We start from the raw sequence: 13,905 nt of genomic DNA, 5'->3' as shown, positions 1-13,905 counted from the left end.
ATGGCAGAGGAAATCAGCTGTAAGGCCTCCACTCCCAGGAGGCTGAGTCATGAAACATCAGGACACTTCCCTACGTGGTCGCTGGAGACACTGTTACAGAGACTGAGGTCCCTAAACACCAAGCAAGATGACAAGTTGGCCCACATCCTGGATGTGGTGGGAGAGTTTGGCACATTCCAGCGGAGGCTGGTGGCTCTCACCTTCATCCCCATCAGCCTGTCAGCCTTCTTCATTTTTGTTGACCACTTTGTGTTCACAGCCCAGAAACCCTATTGCAATACCAGCTGGATACTGGCCGTCGGCCCCAACCTATCTGAGGCTGAGCAGCTGAATCTGACTCTGCCCAGAGAACCCAATGGCAGTTTCCTGACGTGTCTCATGTACTTGCCTGTGAACTGGAACCTGGATTCTATCATCCATTTTGGCCTCAACGACACCGTGTCATGCCAAGATGGGTGGATCTACCCTGATGCCCAGGAGCGATCACTGATCAATGAGGTAAGTCTTGTCCTGAGTTATCTGTAACTATCCCGTGGGCCCACAGCTGCATCCTCACTGACAGGTGAGGAAACTGAGGCTAGGGAGGGGCAGCAGTTAGTCTAAGGTCAACCTGAGAGTGAGGGCCAGGGCCAGGATTCCTGCTGCCCAGCCTTAGCCTGCTCGAAAGCCTCTCAGCCTGCTCAAGTGGATTGGGGGTAGGGATGGGTGCCACATGGCTGGGTTTGCCATCTTTTCAGCGAGTTGTGGCTGCAGCTGTGATTCTGCCCCCTGAACAAATAGGGAACCAGGGAAAGAGGCAGTTTTGATCAGGTACCTCTTACAGACTTTCTTAAGCTGTAATCTGGGCCCTTCACAGCACAGACCTTTCCCCATTGAATCTCTAAGTAGGCTGGGGCCAGCTTCTGCGTTTGGAAAAAGTCTAAAATGATTCTGGCCTCTGTTCAGTTACCTCTGCAGTTATACCCCATCTTGGCCTGTGCCTCTCATGCCTCTTTCCTGGCTTACCTCCTGGAGTCTGCCAGGTGCGGGGCAGGATGTGGGGTACAGAGGTGACAGAGTTGAGGCATGCCGCACACACACACAGTTACCTGCCTGCCCTGGGTCCTTTTTACCTAAAGGCCCTCCCCGGGGCCAGCTCAGTGTCTGGATCCAGTGGCCAGTGGCCAATCCCCGTGTATAACCCTCAGTTTGACTTGGTGTGTGACAAGGAATTCAGCTGGAATATCGTGCAGGCCATATTGTGGTCGGGGATCCTGATAGGATCTATCATCTTTGGGTTCCTAAGTGACAGGTGAGTCTCCTGGATTTCCCTCTGTCCCAGGGATGCTCCTGCCTTCTCCTCATGGGCATTCAGACCTGTAGAGTGTCAAGCTGGGGGAGGTGAGGGTAGGACACTCTGGAGGCCAGTGGAGTGGTTCGCGGTGCAGGCTTGGGCCAGTCAGGGAGGTCCGTGTGCTGCCTCAGAGGGAGCAGCCTCCCTCTGATGCCCGCAGGCTGGGCCGCTACCCCTGCATCCTGCTCTCGCTGCTGGGACTGATCATCTTCGGCTTCGGGACAGCTTTTGTCAAGAGCTTTCGCCAGTATCTCTTCTTCCGCTTTGGCGTGTCCCAGGCGGTGACCGGCTATCTCATCAGCAGTGTGTCTTTAGGTGAGTCTGTGGGGGTAGGGCTGGTGTGTGGGAGTGGGGTTGGCACTTGCTGCTCTGTGGCTGAGGGGCAGGTGAGTTGCCACCCGCCTAGGCTGGCAGGAAGTTATAAAAGAGCTACCCCCTCTGGCTGCCTGGAGACGCCAGCGAGTAGGTGCCTAGACTGTCTCCCATCCTCACCCTCTACCCTACCTCCTTACCTGCCTGGCGCCCCTTGTACCTGCACCTTGAGCTCGCTGATAGTCACTGAACCCTTAAGAAGGGCCAGGTGAGTGCTGAGCCCTTGTTATGTATTGTAGTAGGCACCCGAGTGCCTAAGTAGTTAACTGAAGGGGAACTTGAGCCTCAGGAACTTAAGCAGCTGGCTCTGGGTCTCAGGGCAGCTGCAGTGGAGGAACTGAGTTTCAGTGCAGGGCCCCTGGCAGGAGGTCTCTTCTTCCTGGAAGCTTGCCAGAGCCCAGATGACCGGGTCCGCCTCAGAGCCCTAGGCTAGGAGGCCGAGGCATGAATGCACTGAGAGCAAATATAAGGGCACTGATCCCTTGCCTTCCCTGACGTCCGCCACCTGTGAGGTACCACCCCACCCAGGCTGACTCAACGAACGAGGCCTGCCCTCATGCTGCAGGGCTTCAGAGGGAGCAGCCGGGTTGAGAAGAAGGGACTGGAGGTGTTTATGTGATTGGGAGGTCAGGCAAGGGGCCTTGGGAAGGGGACTTGTTGTTGCCAGGGGGCACAGAGGTGCCCTGACTATCTCTAGGCCAAGGCAGATCATGAACAGGTAGAAAAGCAGCCTGGGGCCCCTGGCCTAACTGTTCTGTTGTCTGCTTGGCCTCTGCGCAGCCTCTGAGTGGCTGGGGGGTGAGCACCGGGCCCACGCCATCATCCTGGAAAACTGCTTTTTCACCGTGGGGCTCATGTTCCTGACAGGGCTTGCCTATAGCCTGCACCACTGGCGCCTGCTGTTCCTGGTGGGGGGAGCCCCTACCTTCCCCCTCATCGCCTATATCTGGTGAGCAAACAAGTACAGGGCACCCACAGGGGTGGGGTCTGGTGAGCTGGGGATGGAGGGGGGTGGAGGGACCTCGAAGAGATGGGCTGGTAGAATTTTCCCTGGGAGAAAACCCATGTGGATGAGATATGAATCAGGGGCACAGCTTCTGAAGCCATGGCATTAACTGCCCTCAGAGGACACTCGCAAAGATGTCAGAGGTGGTCAGAAAACAAGCAGGCGAGGTGCTGAAAGGCAGGAGTTCAAGGACCGGGGCGGGGTGAACGTTGAAGGCAGGTCTTGGCCTTGGTGGCCTGGAGGAGGTACCAGGGTTGAGGAGTGGGCAGAAGCCGGGAAAGCAGAGCCATGCAGGAGCTGACTGTGGCAGAGAGGGGCTGACACAGGTGGGAAAACGATGCCGGCTCTGAGCAGCTGAGACAGGGCCAAGCAGGGCCGTCTGCTCCCGTCCTGCTTATGTGGGGGAGTCACAACAGGAACCTGGGGTTGAACTGAGGGAGCGCGAGGAGGAGGATCCATGAGCAAGCACAAAAGGGCACTGCCCGCTGGGCAGGTGGTGAGAGGAGAGGAGCCGCGGGGAAGGAGCGGACGCCACATTTAGTCTTGAAAAGCCATTCAATCTTTACCAAGCTGAACGCTGGCTTGAACCTCAGGGGACAGGGCAGGAGGAGTGGGGAGTCTCTGCAGGGAGTGCAGAAGTTCAAGTAGGTGGAGAGGGAGGCCTGGCATTTGACTGAGCCTCTCTGATGCCAAAGTCCTTGCCTTGTAACCACCGCACCACACACAATATGGACTGGAAGGGGTGGGGCTGCCGGCGACGCCGAGACCTTCTAAATTCTGCAAAAGCTGGAGGCCAGCTTTGACGGTCCTGGAGATACCCCGAAGTGAGCTGATGCCAGGCAGTGTGATTCTCGTCACGTAGTTTAGAATTAATGTCTCATCGCTTGACCTGAGGAGACTTTTTCAAAATGTTACTGTGGCATATGATTAAAAACTTAGTACCACCAAAATATCTGATGAAAAAGAAGTCACCAGTTTCGGCTCTCTTCAGCCCCAAGAGAGCGTCCTTTCCCAGAAACCATCACACTGGACTCTCAGCTTTTTCTTCTGGTAGCTGTCTCCATAGTTCTACAGATAGTTGAAAGGGCTGGACTGACCAGGGCACGTTTTTCTTTAGTCCCTACTTCAGACGTGACCCGTCCTCTGACCCTTCTCTGACACCAGTATCCTGAGGAGGTTTCGTCTCTTTTCAGTCATGGTTAGTTGTGAGAATGAGTCTCATTTTGATCATCCAGCATGCAAACTTCCATGCCAGTTCAATTTCAGACTCTATCTTCTATCCACTTCACAGCTTCTCCCTGGTGGCCAGCTAGCTCTGACTAGTAGCTGAAGGCCTGAGGTCTGTTCCGACCTTTGCTTTTTTTCGGTTGTCATCCTGCTCTGAACTTTCAGGGTCTAAGCAGTGAAGCGAAGTGAGTGATGGACAAGGCCTATTACAGGCTACTAAGGATTGTCAAGGTAGATTTTCAAATGCCAGTGCCTGGGGGCGGTCAGAGTGTTGGCGTGTCCTAATGTTCAGGCACTTCGTGACCACTGCGAGCTGGAGCAACACGTTCATGGGCTGGGGCTGGGCTGGGGCTGACTTGGGTCTCTGGGCATCTGTGAGAGAGGTGGTGGTGGTGCAGGATCCTCCCAGAGTCGCCGCGGTGGCTAATGATGAAGGGGAAGACGGAGGAGGCCAAGAAGGTGCTGCGCTATGCCGCTTATGTGAACAAGAAGACCATTCCTGTAAGTCTGCTGAACAAGGTAAGAGCCTCGGGCCTGGAGCAGGCCTGGGCAGGGGCTGTAGCAAGTTCTCTCTTCCTCCTCCTTTCAGCCCAGAGGATGTCCCCAGCCCACTGCTTGAGGAGAATGGTGACACAAATCTGAACCTTAGAAGGGAAGGCCCAAGGCTGGGTGGGCTGTCTTAGATTCCCTCCAGGCGCCTCAGCCCTGTGTCTGGCTGGTCCTGTTTGTCTTATAGTTACATCTTTCCAGCAAAAAGGTGACTGAGGCCTCTGTCCTGGACTTCTATAGCAATAATTACCTCCGCAAGTTTGTCTTGGTGATGGTATGTGTGTGGTGAGTACCCACGAATGGGGCGTGACCCAGCCACAAGGAAAGAGGGGCCTAGGACGCTGGCGGAGTCCACAGACCCAAATCTCTGCTGATTTCTCACCGCCTCCCCCATCTGCCCCCTCTCCTTTGTCTCGGTCTCTATTCCTCTCCCCTTTCTGTATAGTTCTGTGCAGTTTTCTGAGGGTCTCTCTCCTGCCCTCGTTCCAGGTTTGCTATCGGTTACAACTATTGTCTGCTGAGCACCCAGAGAAGGGATTTCAGCACCAGCATTTACTTCACAACGCTGATCCCCAGCATCATGAAGTTGCCCGCCCGGCTAGGCTGCATCTTTCTCCTGGAGCAGGTTGGGAGGAAGAGGAGCCTGATTTTCACTTTCTTCCAAGGCTCTCTCTTGTGCTTCATCAGCCTTCTCATTCACCCAGGTAAAGCTCATTCAACGCCCTCCTTCCTGCTTTTCCTCAAACCCAGCCTTCACGCCTCCTGCCCTGTCCAGTCAACAAGACACCCAAGGAGTCAGCCTCCTCACCCAAAACCCACCCGGCCTGCAGGGGCCCTCGCACTTCCCAGAGCTCCCAGAGGGTACTAGTCACCAGAACACGGTCCTCCTGGGGTGGGGGTCCCCCAACAAGACACATGCTTGCACACTCTCAGAGGCCCATGTGAGAAGGCTTCTTATCAAAATAAAAAAGTCCTTCAACTGCTACCTCAGGCCTTGCCACACATCTGTAGACTCTGGCTTGGAAATGTGTGTTATTTGTAACTTCATCAGGAGAATATGGCCTCTGCCTGCCCCCTAAAAATGAGTGTAATGTGGGGCTAAGCTCTCAGGAGCAGCTCTGGTATGGAGGCCCTCCTTCCTGGCAGGGGGTGGGGGGGCACACTACCTTCGCTCTGTGGGTTCAGAACAGTGAATAAGGCTGTGGTCACAGGGCTAGCAAGTAGCCCTGGGTCTCCCTCAAACCCCACATTTTTCTGGGGGCTGGAATTACATGTCTTGATCAGACCCCTCCCCTCCTAGATGTCAGCAGTGTTCACTGGCTGAAACTAAGTGGGGAAATGAATTTATTATTACATCTCTATTGTTGGTGGGCTGTTTTTTTTTAAGTGGACCCTATAACAAATGATAAACAAATGTTTAACATTCTCAAATGTATGAGAGAAACTAGGAATAGTCACTAATAGATAAAACTGGATCTTTGACTTCATTCCAAAGGCAAGCAAATTAGAAACCAAAATAGGGCATGACACTAGGGAAGGGTCCAGCAGGGGCTGCAAGAGATGCTGCAAGCTCCCGGCCTTGAGTCAGTGAGCAGGGATCCAGCTCTCTGTCCCCCCAGGCCTGGATGTTGCCTTTTCATTCTGTGTCCACCTCTGCCTGCCCAGTCAGGCACCCTGGAATGTCTAGCTTCTGCCCCTGTCTGCCTCACAGAAGATGAAGCGGAGGGCGGGAGGGCCCTGAGCAGGGAGCCCAGCACACAGGACGCAGGCCTGGCACTGAGTGGATGCGGGCGGAGAAGCAGGGGGCCATGGGGGAGCTCCCTTTGGGTGAAGAGGTGGAAGGCAGGAGAGAACCTGCAGGCAGAGGTGTGGGGTGCTTGAGAGGCTGCAGAGGTCCCGTTGCAACCTCCTTCCTGTGCCACTGACTAATTCCCACCGTGGATGGGCCACATCGCAGCCTGGCCAGGCCTCAGGCACACTGAGCCTCCGCTGACTAAAGGCTTGCAAGCGTCAGTGAACCTATGGCCAGGGAGTGGACTGTTCAGTTGCCTTCTGAGAGGGGCAGAGGGAGGGCTGAGAGTGGTGGTGGGGGGGGTTCCTGGAGAGCAGATTGGCCCTCCTCACCTCAGAGGTCACTTTGTCTGACCACAGAGCTGAAATCCATGTACACCTTGCTGGTCATGTTGGGCGAGTTCAGCCTGATCGCGTCGTTCACTGTGCTCCTGGCCTACTCCACAGAGCTCCTCCCCACTGTCCTCAGGTATGGGAGTGGGCAAGGGCCCCGGGCTGCTGGGAGAGGGCCAGTCCCCAGCCGGTCAACAGCAGCCTCCAACTGGACCTTGACCAGTTGACCAGCCCTGCGCTAAGTGGTTCACAAGGATTACCCCATTTAGCCCTTACCCCCCCAAACCCCAGCATGCCATCACTAGCCCTATTTCAGACAACAAAACCAGACTGAGCAAGGTACCAGCTCAAGATGAGGCAGAGCAGTGCAGAGCCTCGGACAGTCCGACTCTGGTTTCCGCCTTCAGCTCAGAGCCTGGAATGGTGAGAGCCTCTCTGAGGCTCGGGCCTTTCACCACAGGGCCCTCTGGTTGACAGCAAAATCCTATCTGCCAGCTGGGCTGCCCATGTCTTCCCCTGCACACCATAGGGTCTTACTCCCCCCCCCCCAACACCCCCTGCCCTATGGAGTAGGCCCAGAGGAAGTTACTACCTACTTTGAGTTAATGGAGCTCTCCATTCTCTAAAGTGCACAGTGAGTTGGGTCAGGGTAGACACAGGAGGACTTGGGGGATCAGCTTCTTCTACCCTCTGAACCTCTTGGGCCTATAGGTTACCCCAGATGAGCTCTCACTTCTCTTCCAGGTCTACGGGTCTGGGGCTGGTGACTCTGGCCTTGGCAGCTGGAGTCATCATGTGCTTGACATTCATCAGTCACGACCAGAACTTCCTGCCCAGCTTTCTCTGCTGTTTCTCAGCCACCCTGGCTTTGCTGCTCTGCAACTTGCTGCCGGAAACGCGAAACCAACCCCTCTTTGACAGCCTGGAGCACTTACCCACATTGAAAAAGTAGGTGCAGGGCCCTAACTGATTCTTAAGCCTTTGGCACTGAGAATATGTCAGGAAGTGCCCAGCCCTGCCCCTCTGCCAGAAGGTCCTGTGCCATGGGGCTGCTCTTTGTCCATGGCAGTCTCCCCAGCTCATCTAGATGGTGACCTCCATCTCTGCCCAGCCCAGCCTCTGCCGGTTCCTGTTCCACCTGGCTCTCCTGACCCAGGCCATCTCCTTTCTTAACCTCCATCTGTCTGTCTAGACAGGGGTGCTGACTTGGGGCTGCCCAGCACACTCTGGAATCTCTTTCTAGGGCCCAGGGGCAGCTCTGAGTGTCTCTCCATTCCCCTCTGAACCCTCGCTCCTCAAAGAGGATCAATCTTCACTCATGACTCTGGCCTCTTGACCAACCCTGAAGTCCAGGGCCCCATTTAGGAACTGGACTTTACCTCAGCCCCCCCATGGGAACTCCTAACTTCTGGTCTTCTGGAAACGAGCTATCATGATGGCAGAACAACCCCTTTGGGGTTTGGGCCCACAGAGCCCATCACTCCCCACAGAGGGAGCCAGAGGCGGTGGGCAGAGGCTGCCTCATATCTCCAGCACCCTTCACTCTACCCCAGCAGTAACACAGCCTCTAGTCTTCTCCTGCCTCTTTCCCACCATCCTTTCTTTCCCTCCCGTCCTTCTCAGACTCACTGATACACCAGTACTAGGCATTGTGCTAGGACTGGACTATCAGAGATAAGAGGTCCCTGGCCTTAAGCAAGCCATAGATTATGGGAGGCTCTGATGGAGGCCTGTGCAGGACCCATAGGTGCTCCAGGAGGGAGAAATTTTAGTTTGAGCTGTTGGGGCCGGTTTCACAGAGGAAATGAAACTTGAGTAGGACTTTGAAGGATGAATAGGAGTTTGCCGCATTGTAGAGATGGGGGTGCAGTGCAGTGGAGTAACGGCACACTAGTTAAGAACAGAGTCCCAAGGGCCTGGACTTCTCTCTCTGCTACCACGTCCTAGTATGTGCACAGAGAAGTCACCTAATTCTTCTGAACTGTTTCTTCATTTGCAAAATGATAGCAGTGTGCTGACAATAGCAAACACTTACTGTGCATTTGTCATGTGAGGCACTGTTCTATCTATGCCTTTTCACACTGAGTCCTCACAGCAAACCCATGCAAAGATCTGGTCACTGTCTCTTATTTTAGAGATTAAAGAAAATGGAGGCATAGAGAGCTAGAGCCAGGAAGTCCAGCCTTCTTTCCTCATAGTGTCTCAGGGAGGATTAAACCCACGAAAGCCTGTCGGCACAGTGACTGACATTGCGCAGATGCTCAGTGAATACCTGCGAGGCAGGTGGTGGGCAGAACTTCAAAGATGCAGTCTGGGGCTTGGAGTGAAGAGAGCCTGGCTAGCAGAAGGAGTGAAACTGGTCCTGGAGGTCATGGTCACTCCCAGGTGACACTTGAGTGGGCACCCACAGGCCTGGGACGCCCACCTCTTGGGACCGCTCTTCTCAGCTTCCCGCAGAGGCTGCTCATTATTTGTTCTCTAATGGCTTCTACAGGTCTCTGTCCCTGGAAATGACTGATGACCTCACAAGTGATGACATGACTGAAGTGGCCAAGAACACCTTTCTCAATGCCACAATGGAGAATTTCAACTCAGACTCCATCTCCAGCATGAGGCAGACCTACGAGGACACAGTTAGTCAGGCAGAGGAGGCAGCTGACTGAGGGCAGGCCCAGGATGACCTGGGATTGGAGTTCAGTGTCTGGGCGTGGGGCCCTGGATTCCAGATGCTGACTGCCAGGCCTAGACCAGTTTGGGGAACAGAGTCAGTCCTGCTCTGAGGCCAGCCTTTGAGATCCCCAAATTACCCCTTCTGGGGGAGCTAGGGTGTGATTCATTCTAATAAAGGTAACATGTTGGTGACTAGGTCAAAATTGGCTGTGTCCGGACAATCCAGAGGCTCAGGCGTGGAGGACGGTGGGTCAGACCAGCTCCCAGCATCCTTGGTGTGCTTGGGTAACCCTGGTGCGCAGCAAGGAGTTCTCTGGATGGGGCGTTGAGGGTGGGGCACATGTGTGAGGGCCAGCAGTGGGCAAGCGCAGGACTCTGCAAGCCACCCACATCCTCTGGTCTAGGCATCTGGCCATGCGGTGGGGGCCTGCAGCTCAAGTGCAAGCTGCACTGTGTGTACCTGTCAAGGCAGGTGTGGAATGTCAGGGAATGGAGAGACCGTGGCCCGTGTGTGCCATCGCACAAGACTCGTTCACTGCGTTTTTCCTTGGGGATTAACCATTTCAGCTTTCTCCTTGGGAGTACCTTCCCAGAGGTCAGAGTCTGGCTGACCTCTGACCTCCACTGCTGCAGAGGATAAGCCTTTACATTCCAGCCCTTTATTCCAGCTTCCCTGAGCATCATCCTGCCCTTTCCAGCCAGCCCCAGGCCAGATTCTGCCATTAGTGAGACCCAGGACCTGTGGGATAGGCCCTGGCTTCCACGTCCTCTCTCCTTGGGAGGCAAGCTCCGGGTGGGGCTCTTCTTTTTCTCCCTTCAACTTGTGGGGGAGCAGGAGGCGCTCTGGTCTAATCCCAGAGCTGCTGAGATGAGGCCTGACGGGAGTATCTGTTCTCCTGGAGGTCAGGTCAACATGGCCCCGGGCTCCCGGCCAGGGCAGGTGTGTAATGTAGCAGAACGTGAGGGCACGCTGCTTTGGGCATGTGCTCCCACTTGAGACAGTAGGACACTGGTGACCACTCCTTCCCTTCTCAGCGCATTTCTGGTGGCCTCATTTTATACCAAGTTCCGAGGATTGCCTGGAGCCCAGGAACCACAAGGTGGGGTTCAGAAGGACCAGAAAAAGGAGGAAGATGGAATGCATTAAAGGCCTCCCATGCTGCTCCTTGCGGAAGGCTGTGTACCGTGACGGCCGACCTATTATCCATGCTCAGACACCTCGTCTCCAGTTACTTTGCTGGAACCGTGTAAGGTCCTGGCAGAAGCAAGCAGTAAGCAGGTTCATAGCGATGTTGTCATGATCGCACAGAACTCTCAGGGCTTTTTAGGGAAGGGGAATCTCACTAAAAAGTAGACGTCAGCAAAAATTCCTGGGCACATGAGGACACAAATTGGCTTAAAAGCAGGAACAATAAAGGCGGCTTTACCGTTAATTTACCATCTAGGGGTGACATAGCTCCCTGAGAAGGAATTTATCTTTGTTTGACATGTACAAAAACAAAGCAGTAAAATTCCTAAAACACAAACCTGGAAAATGACACCATAAATCCTGGAAATGAATACTAGCACAACAGAGAAAAATTAGAGTAGGTGTGACTGAAGAAATAGTGAGTGAATTATAGATGGTTCTTTTATCATTAAGCATTATCCCTCTGTCTATTAATGCTTTCTGGTGTACATTATATTCTGAAATTATTTTTACTTCAATCTACAAGCCTTTAAATTGAATACACTACAGAGAAATGCAGAAGTCACTTACTATAATGTCTTATGAATTATCACAAAGCACATAGTGTCCATCATCTCTATCAAGGGAGGAAATTAATGGCACCCCTAAGCTCTTCTCAGTGTCCCTTCCTTTCCTCCAAGGTGGCTGCTGACTGCCATGACATAGACATGGAATACCAACAGCTTCTAAGTCCTAATCCCACAGATAATGGTTAATAGTTTGTATATCTTTCCAGAACTTTCATATATACAGAATTACTGAGTTAAATTATCTGTCTCAAATGCTGACGTGGTTCGGGAGAGGCAAATCCACGGGACAAATACAGTAAAAGCAGAAGATACCCACAGCAACATTTAATTTCCTAAATCAAATGTGCCTCTAAGGTGAATACAAACACATAGAGCACTTAGGTGAAAATAAGCACTTTTCTCCTTAGAGCTCTTCAGAATCTATTTGCTTAAGCTTCAAAGTTCATCAGACTTTTCTTCAGACATAAATACAAACTCAGCTAATAAAGATCTTAACCTCAGAGTTATCAGTTACTCATTTAACTGGAGGCAGGTCTCACCCCCACTCTCAAACCTGGACAAACAAATCTGCGTGACGTTGGCCCTGCTAGGGGAGATAGTTCAAAACATTTTTTTCACTCATAATAGCTTCCCACTGAACCTGCAAAGAATTTCTACCACCTTTGAGATGGAACAGAGAAAAGAATTATTTAATTTTTAACATATCCTAAGGCGAACTCATAATAAATTGCACACAGATATAATGTAGTGTAACTGAGTTATGACTGCTTTATTTCATAACCTAATTTATGATTATTTTTTACTTTCTGAGTCTCAAGTCTTCATCTTAGACTTGGAAAGGATAGGAATAAAAGCTAACAGTATACCCCTAGCTTTTCATTCTTAAAACTACTCCTTTTGGGGGCCCTCCCTGGTGGTGCAGCAGGTTAAAGTACAGCACTGAGAAACTAAAGCCACTTCAGCATGAGTTCAATCCCCACCCTGGAGGTGACCCACATGGTGTGGCAGACCTCTCCTGACCTGCCCGCTGCTCCCCTCAGCAGTGTACTTCATCAATCTGCCTGTTCTGCTCCCCACTCTGTCTCTGGTGAATCCTCTCACCACCCCCGCACCTCTGGCCCGTACCCCAGTTCTTGAATACATAAATAAATAAATCTCTTAAAAAAAAAACAAAACTACTCCTTTTGGAAAATCTGCCTAAGCTTGGTGGTCTCAATAGTTAAAAGGAGCTAAAGAACATAGCTCAAGGTTGACTGGGATAAAAATAAACTTGCCAGCTATTTTTATACAAAGAATAAAATATATTGAAATTAAAAAAAAAAGGATCTCTATGAAGAAAGCAAAAGTCCTTCAGATTTTTGCAAAAAAAAAAAAAAGATTTACAGTGAGAAAAATCCATGTTTACTTCGAGAAAAATCTATGTTGTACTGGCCAACTTCAAAGAGGTATTCTGTGGTTGTCTCATTGGAGACTAGATTTGGATTTGTCTTGATTTTCCTATTTCACAATGAGTTTTCATTACTGTACTTGCTAAATGAAAAGTTTTTCTCTCTCTGAAATGCTTACTTCTATTGCTGACCCTTCAGTGGATTAGTTTTCACTGATATCTGTATTAGGGTGTAATTTATTCAGTGGCCAAACACCTAGATATAAATACCTTTATATATACCTTTCTATCTAGGTGTTTGATTAAAAATCAAAGACCTTGCTAATTGAAGAAAATGCAGGTTAATGTCTTTGTAGAAAATGTCAGATAATAGCTTTGTGACCTGGAAAAGGAAAAATAGTTCTTAAATATGATCAAATAACCTAGACAAGGAAGTAAAATATTGATGGACTTTCTATAATCAAGTTATTAAAGACTTCTAGTCATCCAAGGGCTGATGTCAGCAGATAAATGACATTTTGGAGGAAGGTATTTGCAATCTCTAAAACTGACTGGCAACTCATGACTTGAAATATAAGAAACAAGTGCCAATCCAAGAGAAAGACAAAATTCCCAATTGCAAAATGGGCAAGTATTATAAGCAGGAAATTCACCGAATGGGAAATGTCAAGTGGCCATTGAGTATAGTATGAAGAGAGGCTCAAATTCACTAGGAATGAGAGAAGCACAAACTGAATTAACATGAGAAATCACTTCTTACCTATTAGACTGACAAAAATGTGCAAGACAAATCCTAGGATCAGCAGGATATGGGGAGAGTCCCTTGGGAAGGGGGGTAGACTGGAGCAGCCACCCACAGGGATGGCATCTCTGAGCCATCCACCCAGCACTCTAGTCAGATTCTTCATGCACCCATCGTATATCCAAAAGTAGGATATAAAATCCAGAAAAGGGGAAGAGACCCAGTGGTAAGTGGCAGAGGGACATGGACACTCTGGTGGTGGCTGTGGTGACAAACGCCTGTGTAGGTGTGAATATAGTTCTCAGAATAACACACTGTGCGGTAAACCAAAGCTACTGTAATAAAATATAAAAACACCCTCCTCCACTCCCCCCCGGCCCGCCAAAATTCCCACACACAGGTCCTCAGGGCCATGGAAGAGGACAGTTCATGTAGTCCTCTGCCCTCGAAGGGAGCTGAGATCTACTCAGGGGCCTCTCCTGGGGAGCCCGGACAGTAAAACATAGGGCTGGCACCACTGACTCTGATGGGGACAGTTAAACAACTCACCGGATCAGGGTTCTCAAGTGTCCTCACTTCACAGAACCCTTAGGCGCTCAACATCTTGTTCATGGTGTTCCCAGCCTTTCCCAAAGAAAGGCTAATGCTTTTGTTTATTTAGTGGCGAGGTGCAAGCAACTTCATGTATATTCATGTACTAAAAGCAGTAGTTATAGAGGGCCCTCCCCGGTGGCGCA

The 13,905-nt window shown here is 51.3% G+C and overlaps 1 protein-coding gene across 1 annotated transcript; it reads left to right on the top strand.

The window, feature by feature from the left end:
* On the top strand, positions 1–9,466 carry SLC22A14 (solute carrier family 22, member 14). The gene is made up of 11 exons (XM_004676633.2): positions 1–498; positions 1,188–1,291; positions 1,494–1,648; positions 2,486–2,654; positions 4,337–4,457; positions 4,675–4,772; positions 4,977–5,196; positions 6,249–6,267; positions 6,597–6,747; positions 7,356–7,559; positions 9,106–9,466. Exons 1-11 carry the CDS (start codon positions 1–3, stop codon positions 9,272–9,274), a joined length of 1,908 nt encoding a protein of 635 aa, XP_004676690.1. The 3' UTR covers positions 9,275–9,466.
* The last annotated feature ends 4,439 nt before the right edge of the window (positions 9,467–13,905 follow it).

The sequence above is a fragment of the Condylura cristata genome, unplaced genomic scaffold (genome assembly GCF_000260355.1).
Source record: "Condylura cristata isolate star-nosed mole 26May11 unplaced genomic scaffold, ConCri1.0 scaffold00004, whole genome shotgun sequence".
Taxonomy (NCBI): domain Eukaryota; kingdom Metazoa; phylum Chordata; class Mammalia; order Eulipotyphla; family Talpidae; genus Condylura; species Condylura cristata.
This window is presented reverse-complemented; position numbering and strand designations above follow the sequence as displayed.

Bases quoted from the DNA above. Each gene is read 5' to 3' on its own strand.
- SLC22A14 (XM_004676633.2), top strand. From the start codon at position 1: ATGGCAGAGGAAATCAGCTGTAAGGCCTCCACTCCCAGGAGGCTGAGT. The intron at 6,748-7,355 runs GTATGGGAGTGG...CTTCTCTTCCAG, and splicing joins CTCCTCCCCACTGTCCTCAG to GTCTACGGGTCTGGGGCTGG. The intron at 7,560-9,105 runs GTAGGTGCAGGG...TGGCTTCTACAG, and splicing joins CACTTACCCACATTGAAAAA to GTCTCTGTCCCTGGAAATGA.